The 14,183-nt window shown below is 38.7% G+C and overlaps 1 protein-coding gene across 1 annotated transcript in view; it reads right to left on the minus strand.

The window, feature by feature from the left end:
- ednraa (endothelin receptor type Aa) overlaps window positions 1-5,803 on the minus strand; it is a 32,735-nt gene extending 26,932 nt beyond the window's left edge. The window contains exons 1-2 of the mRNA XM_062996225.1: window positions 5,674-5,803; window positions 1,155-1,654 (exon numbers count right to left, since the gene is read on the minus strand). Coding sequence (XP_062852295.1) covers window positions 1,155-1,598 — 444 coding nt within the window. The 5' untranslated portion in view covers window positions 1,599-1,654; window positions 5,674-5,803. The remainder of the gene's footprint in view (window positions 1-1,154; window positions 1,655-5,673) is intronic.
- Window positions 5,804-14,183: the final 8,380 nt, after the last annotated feature.

Below are 14,183 nucleotides of genomic sequence, written 5' to 3' on the forward strand. Positions count from 1 at the left end.
TACGCAATCAGTACAGACTGCATTTTTCACCTGCACGAGTCGAGTTCATACACTAATGGATGCTGTGTACGGAGGGTCACACCCCCATCAGCATTATTCCTTAGCCCTGTGCAGGCGCCATCAGTCAGCCAGCAGGGGCTGCAGTTGTACCAGTTATGAGGACCTATGATCCGACTTCCTACCCCTAACCCTGAACAACAGTCAATCGTTGCTCATGCTGCCGCCCAGCCCAGTCCGAGAGGTAGAGTCGAGATTCGATGCGATGCATTCAGAACCCCAACTCTGGTGCACTAGCGTACTTTACCGCTGCGCCACCTGAGCGGCCGCCATCTTTCTTCTTCGCTACAAATGCCTTTGCAGCTCTAGTTGATTTATAGGATAGATTGTCGGACCGCAGCTATGCTGTTTTTGCATACTCAAAAATGGCTGCCCATGCAGTAGGTAATCCGGGTACTTTTCGCGTACTGTTTAATGAATACTAAGTATTTGGTCACACCACCCTCTCTCGCATACTGCTTTCGCGTACTGTTCAGTATGGAAGTATGCGATTTCTGATGCAGCCTGGGTCTTACCTTGTACATGCTTATTAATATATACCTTTATACAAATATAAACACTTTAAAAGATAAAGTCTAGGTACTAACTACGTATTGTGTAGGAAATCAAATTGGGGTAAGGGCTATGTTCTACCTCACAAATACTAGGAAACCTGCTTGGTAAATGAGAGTGATTATTTGTAGACATATACTGTATCAAAAAATCTGTGTAGATTATCTCAGGTCTATGTCCTGCCTTTCAATGAAAGATCTTTGGATTTTTAGTATTAGGTCCTACTTTATATCAACCCCCAATTCTAGAAATTTGAAGTCTAAGGCATACCTCAAGGTGTTCGTCAAGAGTAGATTTATTTTGAAGATAAAAACTGACCTATATTGAAAAAGCTTATTGGGACTAGGTCGTAGTCATCGACTGGGAGAATTTAATTGGAAGATCTTGGGGACTAGGTCCTATTTGGACATTGTTTGGAGGTCATATATAAGCCATAAAAGGGATCTGAAAAAAGTTGAGAACTAGATAATCTCTAGATTTGATTAAATACTTGGTCCTAATTTGCAGACACAGAGTGATAAAAACCTGAGGTAGTTAGGTCCTACCTTGTAGACATTGATGGGAATGTCTATGGTGATATAAATGAGATCGCCAAGTGCCAAGCTGGCGATGAGAGCATTAGGCCCATTCCTCATGCACTTGTGCTGGTATATAATCCTCAGCAGTGTGGCATTGCCCACCATGCCCACCACAAACACCACACAGGAGATGAAAGTGTTGATGACCTTAAAGGTATCCGTAATAGAAGTAGAGTCTTTACATGGTGGAGGCATTCTTCTAACTGGAAACTTTGTACTATTGTCCAGTGTGATGCTGGACCCAGAACCCGGGAGCCGTACCGCATGGCTGTGGGTTCCCATGGGCCTGACGGAGGAGACGTCGGTGCTAGTTAGTTCATCTGTGATGTTTGTCTCAGCCAGTCCAGCAGACGTGATAATGGCCATTAGGAACAACTTGTGTAAAGTATAATGCAGCATTGCTGAACACATTCCACTCTGTGGATCTGCAGATAAGGTGATAAGAGTCCAATTATGTACACGCCGGCCTGCCAAGTAAAAACAAACAGAGAAAGTAAGAAAGGCTCAGCTAGACGTTGAACAAAGCTTAGTAATTAAAGGGTACGCGTAAACAAAAGAATTAACTTGAAATATATAGCAGTTTTTTTAACTTTAACCCTTTAATGGTCTGATCAGCCATTCGGTTGAGATTACTTTGAGTATCTACTCCTTGGTTGATGTTTGTTAAGCTGAAAAATATTGGTAGATGGTTATAAGAAAACACCCTTTCTAACCTATATGTCAACCTGAAGCTAGAAGCTGAAAAATCATCCATTAAAAGTTCATCATTTTTGTGATCCTCTCAACTGTTTGATAGAGGCTCATTAAAAAATACTGTGTGCACGAGTAAAGAAATATTAATTGTGTGTTGTTGGTGTAGTCCCAAGAAACTAGGAAATGCAAAGAATAATTAAAGCAACACATTGTAACTATATTTGATACATCTAGAAAATGAGCATAATAAAATTAAGCAGAATGTAAAGAAAATACATTGTAACACATTGTTACACAATAATAAACATTGTATAAAATAATACATAAATCATGTTAACCAAAGAAAACTAAATGCTAAACAATAAATATATACAACAATTCTTTGCAAAATATAATATATTACAAAAAATCACTGTAAATAGAAAATTACTCTATTTTATTAGTTTTGCTTTAGAAGTTAATCAATAATGAGTGAGCATGTTGCCTTTCAAATGTAATATTAGTTTTAAAATGTCAAAATGGGGAGAAAAATGTACACACAGCAGTGGTGTACAACATAAGGTGACAGTTTGGGTGTTCTTTTCGACCACTGCTGTGAGTACATTTTTTCCCTTTTGACATTTTCATTCTGTAGGAGCGTTCCATTCACCCCAGTTGTTTCTGTGAAGTGCACTACGTAGGGTATTCCACCATTTTAAGTAAGATTCCAGTCCAAAGGTAACAAAAATGTTCAAATGAAGTGAACTTCAAACTGTGTAGGGAGTAGGGAGCAATGCTTCATCACTACGCCAGAATCTGGCTGTAACATTTACTCATTGCGTGCGTTGCGGGTTAAGACGGCTTAACCGGCTTAAAGGGTTATTAAAAAGCAGAATAATAATAATAATAATAATAATAATATATATATATATATATATATATATTTTTTTTTTTTTTTTTTTTGCAAATCATGAGTCGAATCATTTGAAAAGAGTCTGAGTTGAGTCTGAAGTCGCTGTGTGTGCGACTTACGTGCGACTCGGACTTGAGTTACAGAATTCGAGTCCCCATCTCTGCCTTATGCTGATAGGAAATCTGTCTGGATGGTTAGAACCCACCAAAAAAACATTACCCCTACCACAAATGTGCAACATTTGGAACAAGGAAGTCACTGTCCATTGTTAAGCTAGCTTTACACTACCAAAACGTACAACTTAGAGGCTGCCATGTAAGACTATGACTACTTTAAAACTTTATTAATGTTTGTTACTGAACACATGGACAAAGAAAAAGAGTCAAGGCTTTCTTTTCTTCAATTTTTACATGTTTTATCTCACTGAATTATTAATCTAAATTATTTACATAAGGCACTAACCCATAATTTGTCCACAAAATTCACAAAAGAACTTTGTTGTGTATGTGTCCTAATTATTCAGTAAAAGACAAAAAAAGAAAAAAGTTTCAGGACCGATATACATCTTTCATACAATTGTCTTTTATTTATAATTAGAAATAAAATAATGTTGCAAATATTTAACATTTACTTGCAGTTCTAATTAAATGAAATGCTGTTTCTTAATTAAAGTATTGACAGTTTTTGCATGTGTGGGCCAGTTGAAGCCTAGTGGTTAAGGTACTGGCCAGTGAACAAAGGGTTGCTGGTTCAAGCCCCACCACTGCCAGGTTGCTGCTGTTGGGCCCTTGAGCAAGGCCCTGAACCCTCACTTGCTTAAACTGTAACTGTACTGTAAGTTGCTTTGGATAAAGGCGTCTGCTAAATGCTGAAAATGTAAATGTACTTTTGAACACTAAAGGATTTTTTATTGGATTGTTGGTACAGCTGTTAAAAATTTATGTTAAAACAATGCCAGTCAGGACAAACTGTTATGAAGCTTTCAGAATAAAATCCAAAAACAAAGCCAGTGTTATAAAAGTGGAACAACAGATCTCTAAAAGTTCCTCCCAACTTCAAAAGACATTTAATATAGGAACACAGATGGAGCGTGCCAGTACCAGTTACTGTCATGCTACGGGACGTGTTGTCGCCTCACCCGTCGTCCCCGGGCACGCACCCATCAGAGCTGGCGTGGTGCTAATTGCACAAAGCGGCATGCCAGAGCGTTCAGGCTGTTTTTGTTTGGTTTGTGTGTTTGATGATGCCCCTCTCGCATGCATTGTTTCCATCAGTGTGGTTTCGCTACACACGTTCCCCCTTTGCCTCCCTCTGGTTCTTATTTAAGATTCGGTCTGGCTCGTACCCAAACAAAGAGCCACTTCAACATGAAAGAGGAAAACTTTTTGGACGCCTCCACGCAGTTACACAACAGGGGGTTTGTGAGGAGAACTAAGGAGGAAGTCAAATGTGAGTTTAGAAACAATAAATCAATTACAGATGCAAAGCCAGCATGAGTGATGGCACCAGTACAACAAGTTCATAAACAACATGATCTCTGGTCAGTGTTGGTGTGTAAAGTCTAATTGTTGTTCCTTATAGTTTTCATAATGACAGAAGGGTTTCATGCTACTGTTTGCCAGCTGAAAAGCCCCTTGCTTTGACATTTTTATTTAGACTTTTAGTTTTTTTTTTTAATAGCTATAATATTAAAACAACAATTAATACAACAACTCTGTATTGATTTAGAAACTGTGTTGTGCTTAATTATTGTAACTTATTATTTGAAGCATTTATTTAAAAGCTTTAATTTGGATTTTTAATATTAAAAATTAGTTTTAAAGATTTTTTTTTTAAGTTAACATTTCAATTACTCTACATATTTGGTTTTATGTTGCTTTTCTATTTATTGCTTAAAAGTTAAATTTTATTTTTTTATTCTCTACATGAAAGCTTAAACTTTTTTCCATTTAAACTTATTATTTATTTTGTTTAGTTTTGCTTTTAAAATATTTTGCTTTACATATTTAAACTAATTTCTTTTTTTTACAATTTCTTTTTTAAATAATTTTTTTTGTTGATTTTATTGGCTTGTCAACTTAGTTGATAACTACATATTTACTAATGGTTACAACTTGTTTTTCTTACTTTTCTGTTGCAATAGAACATATTGATTTGTATCTACTTGCTGCTGCAGTATACAAAATTGCATAAACAGTAATGTTCCGGCCGGCACGGTGGCTAAGTGGGAAGCACCGTCGCCTCACAGCAAGAAGGTCCTGAGTTCGATCCCCCGGTTGGGCGGTCCGGGTCCTTTCTCTGTGGAGTTTTCATGTTCTTCGCGTGGGTTTCTACCGGGTGCTCCGGTTTCCACCCACAGTCCAAAGACATGCAAGTGAGGTGAATTGGAGAAACTAGATTGTCCATGACTGTGTTGAATATAACCTTGTGAACTGATGAACCTTGTGTAATGAGTAACTACCGTTCCTGTCATGAATGTAACCAAAGTGTAAAACATGACGTTAAAATCCTAATAAACAAACAAACAAACAGTAATTTTTCTTTCAGCTAAATTACAAGATTAGAAAATAAACAAAACAGTGAAGCCAATCATGACTAAAATCAAAACTTCTAATTTAAGAACTAATAAAAGCAGAAATCATGACAACTCAGAAGAAAGTTTATCAAGTCTTATCTTTTTATGAATACTTGAAACCTGCTTTCATGATCATGACAGCACAGAAACACTTCAGAAGTGAGATGCATTTCCTGTAGAAAGTCGCTGCTGCCACCTGGTAAATAAAGAACTATTTAGCCGACAGGCCTTCATGTAGCATCATCAGCGTGATGCTACAGGGACTCGTGACAGCCCAAAAACTGCTGCGCTGATGAATTATAAATGGCTCCTGGTTTTGCACCTACCGCTTCTTAAACGTCTGCCTCCCCTCGGATCCTGTCACTCAGTCAGTCAGCCAGTTATTCGAGTAAACTTTGGGCAGGAGCATCCCTGACATCTGTGCTCCACCACATGGGTAATTAAGCAACTATCAAAGAAGAGGAGGATCCTGTTTGGGCCGGTGAGGTACACCGAGTCTGCTGTGAGGTACTGCAGAGACTGTCTCCAGCTTTTCCTGTGGAGAGTTCACTATGTGTGTGTGTATGTGTGCATGAGCAAGCACTTGGATGGGGTGGGATTGAGATACTCCACCTCCCCCCTGACTGGCTGGGAGGGGGCCCTAAGAGAAAACAGCAGCAGATTTTTTTTTCCGGAAGGCACTGGCTGCCCTGCCTTCTCCTGCTGGTGCTCATCAGGGAAGATTTGCCTTGTGAGGCAGACCTCGATGATCCATTTCTTTCTCCCCTCTCTCCTCGTCCTCCTGTCTCATGCCACGGTCTCCCAATAACAACAGCACAGATTAAATCTTACGAGGCAGCCCGTAAATGCCAGAGTTGAGAACCTGAACTTTCCCTTCAACTTTCACTGGCAAAATAATCACTCTCTGGGTGGTCAGGCTTAGGGGGAAAATTCTGTTCCTGTGTCCTCTTGTGCTGTGGGAACAAATGAAGGTTTGGATAGTTACCGAATCCCATTTCATAATAAACTCAGTATGCATCATTAAATTGACCATAACAATTGAACATCCAATTCACAATGAAGGAAACTACAATGCTCTGCTTAATTAACTATAATGAGGTCTAACAATTAAGGAAATTGCGGAGGGGGGTTCTTATATGAGTACTTTTATTAAATCTCTAAATTATCAAATTATCTCTATCTCTAAATTATTAGGTATCTAAATTTTTGACTTCAAGTATTTGCAGTCAGTTATATGATATGAACAATGTCAGTTATATGATATACACAAAGCCTCTAGGTCTGTGGTAACAGTTTGGAAAAAAACTTCCTTATGTTAATAGTTCTGGATGGGATCTTCAACAAGCCCATGATCTGGTGACCACATACTTTTGATCATTAAAAGTGTATTAAAAATAGTAAAACATCTTTAAGAATAATTAAAATAATATTTAAATAAAAGGAAACAGAACTTGCTCCAAATTTCATCTAAATTTCAAAAGGAAACTTATTAATATTGCATTAAAATAAAAAGAACTTACATTTAGAATTAAAATAAAAATTTGAATATTAAAAAACCCACAATAATTAATAAATTATTAATAAAAAAAAATTAAAAAAAATTAAACACTAAGGCACCCAGATGGCACAGCGGGAAATTCCACTAGCACACCGGCGCCGAGATTATGAGCTCCATGGCTGGACATGGTTGGCTGGGTGCCATCTAGCGGACATAATTGGAAGTGCCTGCAGGGCGGGATGACCGGACTATGTGGGTGGTGTATAAAAAAATAATAAAACATCTCTATAAACAATTAAAATAAAAAGAAACAGAACTTGTTCCAAAATTCAGGTAAATTTAAAATGGAAAATGAATAATATTACATGAAAATAAAAATAACTTAAATTTAGGATTAAAATTAAAATATAAAATTTGAGAAAAATGAAAAAAAAATCCACAATAATTACAAACTAATATATATATATATATATATACTAAATGCAGAAAATGTAAATGTAATGTAAATCGATCTACAAACTTCTTATCCCCCAAAGAACTGGAACACCCCACGACAAACCCTTTAGGACTGATATGATAGAAAAGAAGTAAAGCTGTGTTAATGTAAAATGTGCTGTATTCTTAATTTGCTTCTTAAAATAAATACAAGTATTGCTACCTGTCTGTTGGTAAAACAACAGCCAGTTCTTGCCATTAGGTAGTGAAGCTTTTCTTTGTAACCAGTCAGTTATAAAAGTCTTGTTTCCATTTTGACATTTTGTATCAAGGTCAACTGTGTTTTTAATCAGTCTACGCTGCAGTAAATGTAGCTAATGCAAACACATGATTGTAGAAAGCTCAGCGCCTTTATGACTGAATCTGGCCATTACTCAAACTCTGCATTAATCCTTAGTAAAAACAGCCCATTATCAATAAGTGCAGGAAGACGGTGCTTTCCATGGCCTGCACACACACACACACACACACACACACACACACACACACACACAGAGAGAGCTCAGAAGCTGAGGCAGCATCATATTAAAGATGAACCTCATTCATCACTGTGCAACATGCATTACCAGGACAGGGGGTATTGGTGTGCTTTTGACAATGGGTTGGGCATCTTTATCTGTACAATGAATGCTCCATTATCTGTTATTTATTTATAAGGGCAAATTGCGGACATTACCTTTTACATTCCATTTTTATTACCGGTCAGGCACAAGGTTTATTTTATTGGATCTGGTTATACGCTGTAAACAGGCCCTTACTGAAAATCCTCCACAACTCAATCTAAAGGTTGGGCAGTGTGTGAAAAGCAATGATTTGTATATCTGTACATCATCTTTTCCCCCAATTTAAACCTCTGTCTCAAATATGACATCTGAGTTGGCCGAGAAAGACTGCAGACAAGCACCCCCACCCCCGACACGTGTGAAGCCATCAGACACTGCTACTGACTAGTCAGCGACTGATTCCTACATGTAGACATATCATGCATGGAGGAACATGCTAGACTTTTTCTGTGCCACTCGTGTCTACGCCTCAACCAGACAATATTCCAGCAACAATATGATACCCCAATTGTTTTCTGAAGGCTTTATCAAGTTGAGACAGGGCCACTGTGCATGATACAATACATGATACAAGTATGCTTTGGTGTAAAGGAACCATCTAGGGAGACCTAGCCTAGTATTAATTAAGATTTTGCTAAAATGCACCAATTAAATAATTAAACAGTTCCAAAATAAGCATCTGCAGAAATTTTTAGATGTTTTACCCTCTACAGTGCAAATCATATCATCATATGATTCATTGAAATAAATAAGCATCTGTGGTGGATATCTGTGGTATATTACCGGAAATTGATTGATGAACACTGGGAATGTGTTGTGTTCAGACTGTTTAAGAAAATACTGTGTGTTGTGTAATAATGTTGTGTTTATCTGGCCAAAGAAGAAAAAGCAGCATTTGTGATGGTATGGGGGATTTGGTACAGATATGGTTTGGGCTGTAAAAGGTGCAAGATATTTGGGGTGTGTTCAAAAACCTAGTGATCTCTACATAGACGCATTTTACGTCATTTTATGCACGCTCCCGAGAAGGAGGCTGTTTGAATTCTTAGATACCCTAAAATGCTGTCTAGTAAGACACCTTAAATCTGAATGGTATTTTGACAAAATAACGAGGGAGCATCCGATGGTGAGGTGAAGGCAAGTCCAACATTCAGTGCGGCACAACTTTTCTCACTGCTGTCTAAGCAGTGCGTTCGAATAACCTGCCTTATAAGTCAAGGACTTATTAGAATCCTCTCTACTTAGGCAGCTGCTTATGTAGGCAGTAAGACAGCAGGGCAGCTCACTAGGTTTTCAAACACAGCCATAGTATACACATTTTGAAGTATATATATATATATATACAGTGAGTGAACATTCGAACAGCGGACAGTGTTTTTTTGGTGTTTTCTTTATATTTTGCATAATTCTATATTAAAATGGCCTCAAAGAAGGTGCAGAAGAAGCGTAGTGGTGAGAAAATTAACAAATCTATTACTATTTGTTGTTGTTGTATAATTACTCCTGCCAGTAGCTGTCACTGTGTATCAGACAGAGGTGACAGTGAGTGAGAGAGAAGGAACTTGTAAAGTATTCTTTCTTTCGTGCAATTACACCTACAAAATACAATGCTATTGTAGGAATTAATAGAGAAATATGAGAGTTATTGTTGTTTCTGGTAGATACATTTTATAAAAAAAAGAAGGAAATTTATTATGGTGTATGGTACAGCACACGTACTGTACTGAAATGTGGTGTGTGTTTATGTACAGTACTACTGTGTATTGTTGTTTATTATTGTTTATTACAGGAATGTCTATTCTACAATTTAAGATTTAAGGGAAAATATACTTGTATTTAGAACAAAAAAAGGGGGGGTTTGGGAGGTCTGGCACAAATTAATTCTATTTACATTATTTCTTATGGGAAAAATAGGTTTAACTAACGAACATTAAATTCGTAAGTCAAGGGACTACTGTATATGCATTTTCCATACTTGTCCAACTTTTTCTGATGTCTGGTTGTAAAACTAGATAAAAAGAACTACAAAGACATTAACAAAAATAATTTTTTTCTGGAACCACTTGATTGGAATGAGCTTCATTCATTAATGTGAAACAAATTGTGACTTAATTGGGTAATGTGAATATTTACCCCTATTTAATTTTAAAAATTATTGTGTTTTCTTTGATTGTAGATATAAATATATAATAAGTCTTGAATAAGTCATGGTCAACAGTGCTGTATATTTTATTCATCGGAAAGTGATTTGCTGACTGAATATCTTTTTTCAGCAAAGTCCTACAACTCTGCCGGGAGTCGCACTGGCGTCGCAACTTTTCGGAGGCACTGGCGGTTGAGTTTTCAGGTCTTTGTTAATCAAGCCATTAATATATAACATGATGAAACCTTTACCTAGTCCCAGTGGTTTTGAGCTTTCATGTTGTTGTGCTGTTGTTTTTTTGGGCTCTTCATCCCATATTAATGCCATTCTGTCTGAACTGAAAGATGGCAGACTGCCTGCTAACTCATATGCTTGTTCTCTGATGGCATCTGTCGAAATGTGCTCCCTGTGTATGGGTACATACCCAGTGGGACCCTGTCGGAGTCGAAACCTCTGACTGAGACGGGTGTAAGCGGTTTCCTAACTGGGGCGCTTGCTCCAAAAAATTAGGGTAGGATAGAAAGGGGGAATAAAAAATGTTTGGCTGTTAGCATACATACTGAGATTAGCATACAGGCTTGTTATTAGAAGCTATAGCACTAGCTAGCACTGTGAACAACAGTAACTGTTATTAACACTATGTATGATCATGACCTGTATTGTAATGTATACAGAACGTCACTGGTTCTGATAGCAGGATATACAAGTTCATAGAGGAAAAAGTTTGTGAACCCTTTGGACTACTTTAGTATTTACATTTACCTTTGAAGCATTTAGTGGACACTTTGCAAAGCGACTTGCAATTATGACTGAATACAGTTTTAGCAGGTGAGGATAAAGAGCCTTGCTCAGGGGCCTAACAGTGGCTACCACGCTGCATTAGGGCTTGATTTGGCAACCTTCTGATTACTAATCCAGTATCTAAGTATGTAAACCCCTTTTTAGGTACAAGTTCATAACAGTAAGGAGGCATCGACTGTTCTAGGATTTCTTGCACAAACAGCCATCTCCCAGTAACACCTCAACATTTGAGTTAACTAAAATCTAACATTAGATTTACCCATTCCAAAATAGTCTTGTGACTCATTACATGAGTATTTTTTGGTTTAGCCTAGCTGTTTAATCCAACTTTTAATAAGTGACAGGTGAAGACCCACCACTCTAACAGTACATGCATTGCTTTCTCATGGACTGCAAGACCCTGAAGCAGAACCATAATGCTCCCTTTACCATACCATACTATACCATACCCTATAATACCATACCCTACAATACAATACCATACCCTACTATACCCTACCATACACTACAATACCATACCCTACCATACCCTATAATACCACACCATACCCTACAATACCATAACATACCCTACAATACCCTACCATACCCTACCATACCATACCCTACAATACCATACCCTACCATACCATACCCTACCATACTATACCCTACAATACCATACCATACCCTACAATTGGATGTTATTTTAGTGTCACTTTACCATGCCTACATTTAGTTCAATTCAAATTCAAAAGTAGCTTTATTGGCATGACACAGAATAAAAAGAAAATAATAACACAATATAACCCAACAACCCAATATAAAATAGATACAGATATACAACCACAAATCAGAAAAGGTTGGGACAGTATGCATTTATTAATATACCTCAATTCCTGCATTTCAGGCCTGCAACACATTCCAAAAAAAGTTGAGACGGGGGCAATTTAGGGCTAGTAATCATGGTTTGTTACAAAAGCAGCATCCAGGAAAGGCTGAGACTATGATGAGCAAAGATGATCAGAGGATCTCCAGTCTGTCCACAAATGTGTGTGAAAATTATTGAAATGTTTAAAAACAATGAACCTCAAAGAAAGATCGGAAGTGATTTGCATATTTCTCCCTGCGTAAAGGCTAAGGGCGCAAGCTTAAGCTGAACGCCTGTGATCTTCAATCCCTCAGACGGCACTGCATCAAGAACCTCCACTCAACAATAGCTGATATAACCACATGGGTGAGGGATTACTTTGGCAAACCTTTGTCAAGCACTACAATACAGAGTTACATGCACAAATGCCACTTAAAACTTTACTGTTCAAAAAAGAAGCCTTACGCTAACCATGTCCAGAAGCGGCGTCGACTTCTCTAGGCTTGGAGGCCTTTAGGATGGACCATCACACAGTGGAAATGTGTATTGTGGTCAGATGAATCAGCATTCCGGGACTTTTTTGGAAAAAATAGACGCTGTGTGCTCCGGACCAAAGATGAAAAGGACCATCCAGACTGTTATCAGCAACAAGTCCAAAAGCCAGAGTCTGTCATGGTATGGGGCTGTGTACTGATGTCTGGCTCACAATCAACATTCCAATTCATTCCAAAGGTGTTTAATGGGGTTAAGGTCAGGACTATATGCAGGACACTGGAATTGCTCCACACCAAACCTGTCAAACCAAACTATGTCTTTATGGACCTTCGCCTTGTTCACAGATGCACAGTCATGCTGGAACAGGAAAGTGCTATAAACAAGAAAGTTTAACGTATTTAACTTAAACACCTATACCCCATAATTAGAAGGGACGGACACATATTTTTTACCTTTACAGGTTGGTGCTGCATAGCAACATGGGTTCTTGAGAACCTGGGTTTGATCCAGAGGGTCAATATCAGTCTGGCGTTTTAACCATGTCCACATTGGTACTTGGATTTCCTTCCATCTTCCATAAACAAAGGGTGGTGCACCATGCCCTGACATAAACTGGTGACCTGTCCAGGGTGTATTTCTGCCCTGCCCAGTGTTTTTCAGTGGTAACAGGCCTACTGGGAGCCGACCAGGATGAAGCACTTATAAATGAAATGAAAGTGTTTCTGTATAGCAATTATGAAACACAAACAACAAAAAACACATTTATTTTCGCCCTCAGTCCTGTATCACACGGCTTCTAGACTCTATTAAATCCCCCACTATATTACCCCTACTTGGGGAAATCAATATAAAAATAGCTTAAAGTGCCAGGAAAGCAGTTTAAAATGGATCTTTGGCTGGAGACCAACAGAACAGCTGCATAGTGTTAAGAGAATGTACAGGTCATATCACTGTCTCCTGTAACTCCCCAACACTTCTGCAGGTTTTACTGCTGGAGCCCGGCGTCTGGGAGGAGGCGTGATATACGGTCCATTAACGCGAGCCATTCCGGGAAAAATTCACGCCGGGTCAGAGTACTGGGAGACGGGGTAGGTTAAAGGTCATGAGAAGTGTTGCCGCTATCTGTTCTACAATTAGGTTGTGGAGGAGATTGTGTTCAAGAGGGCAGAATGGAGGCTTTATCTGCTTTTAGCTTAGTGAAGCTAACATACTTTAAAAGGGATTTTTTTGGAGGTAATAATTGTGGTGAGGAGCCATATGGGACAGTTTGTTATTTGTCGGACAGAGAGGAAACGTGATCATCATCATGCCCATCAATACAAATACATGGACATCAATGTGACAGTTCGAGTTTTTAGCTTGACCTAAAAACACTCAAACATTGATGGTCATGTATTTGTATTGATGGGTATGATAATAACCATCTGTATGATCTACGCAAATTGCATTGGAAAGCTGGCTCGACTGTGGGCAGTGCCATCCATGCTCCAGTACTTTTGTGGACGAGTCAGTTCTTGCATTTTATCTGATCCAGACACATTTTCTCTCTACAGCTTGGGTCTCTTTACCTTGGTGAGAGACCACTGTTCCACGGACACCCCTTCTAAATATGTAGAACAATATGTGGTTCCAAACTTTGTGGCAACAGTTTGGGGAAAGACATTTCCTGTTTTAGGATAAAGAAAAGCACAGAACCCTGAACTCACTCACTTTTTTAACTGCTTATCCCATTAGTGTCGTGGGGGATGGGGGGTGCTTTTCAATGGGCGCAAGGCACACAGTAACACCCTGTACGAGGCGCCAGGCCATCGCAGGGCAGACACACACACTCATTCACCTAGAGGGCAATTTTGTGTCTCCAATTAACCTGACTGCATGTTTTTGGACTGTGGGAGGAAACCGGAGTTCCCGGAGAAGACCCACACAGACACAGGGCAGACAGGGGAGAACATGCAAACCCCGCACAGAAAGGACCCGGACCGCCCCGTCTG

The sequence above is a fragment of the Trichomycterus rosablanca genome, chromosome 5 (genome assembly GCF_030014385.1).
Source record: "Trichomycterus rosablanca isolate fTriRos1 chromosome 5, fTriRos1.hap1, whole genome shotgun sequence".
NCBI classification, from domain to species: Eukaryota; Metazoa; Chordata; class Actinopteri; order Siluriformes; family Trichomycteridae; genus Trichomycterus; species Trichomycterus rosablanca.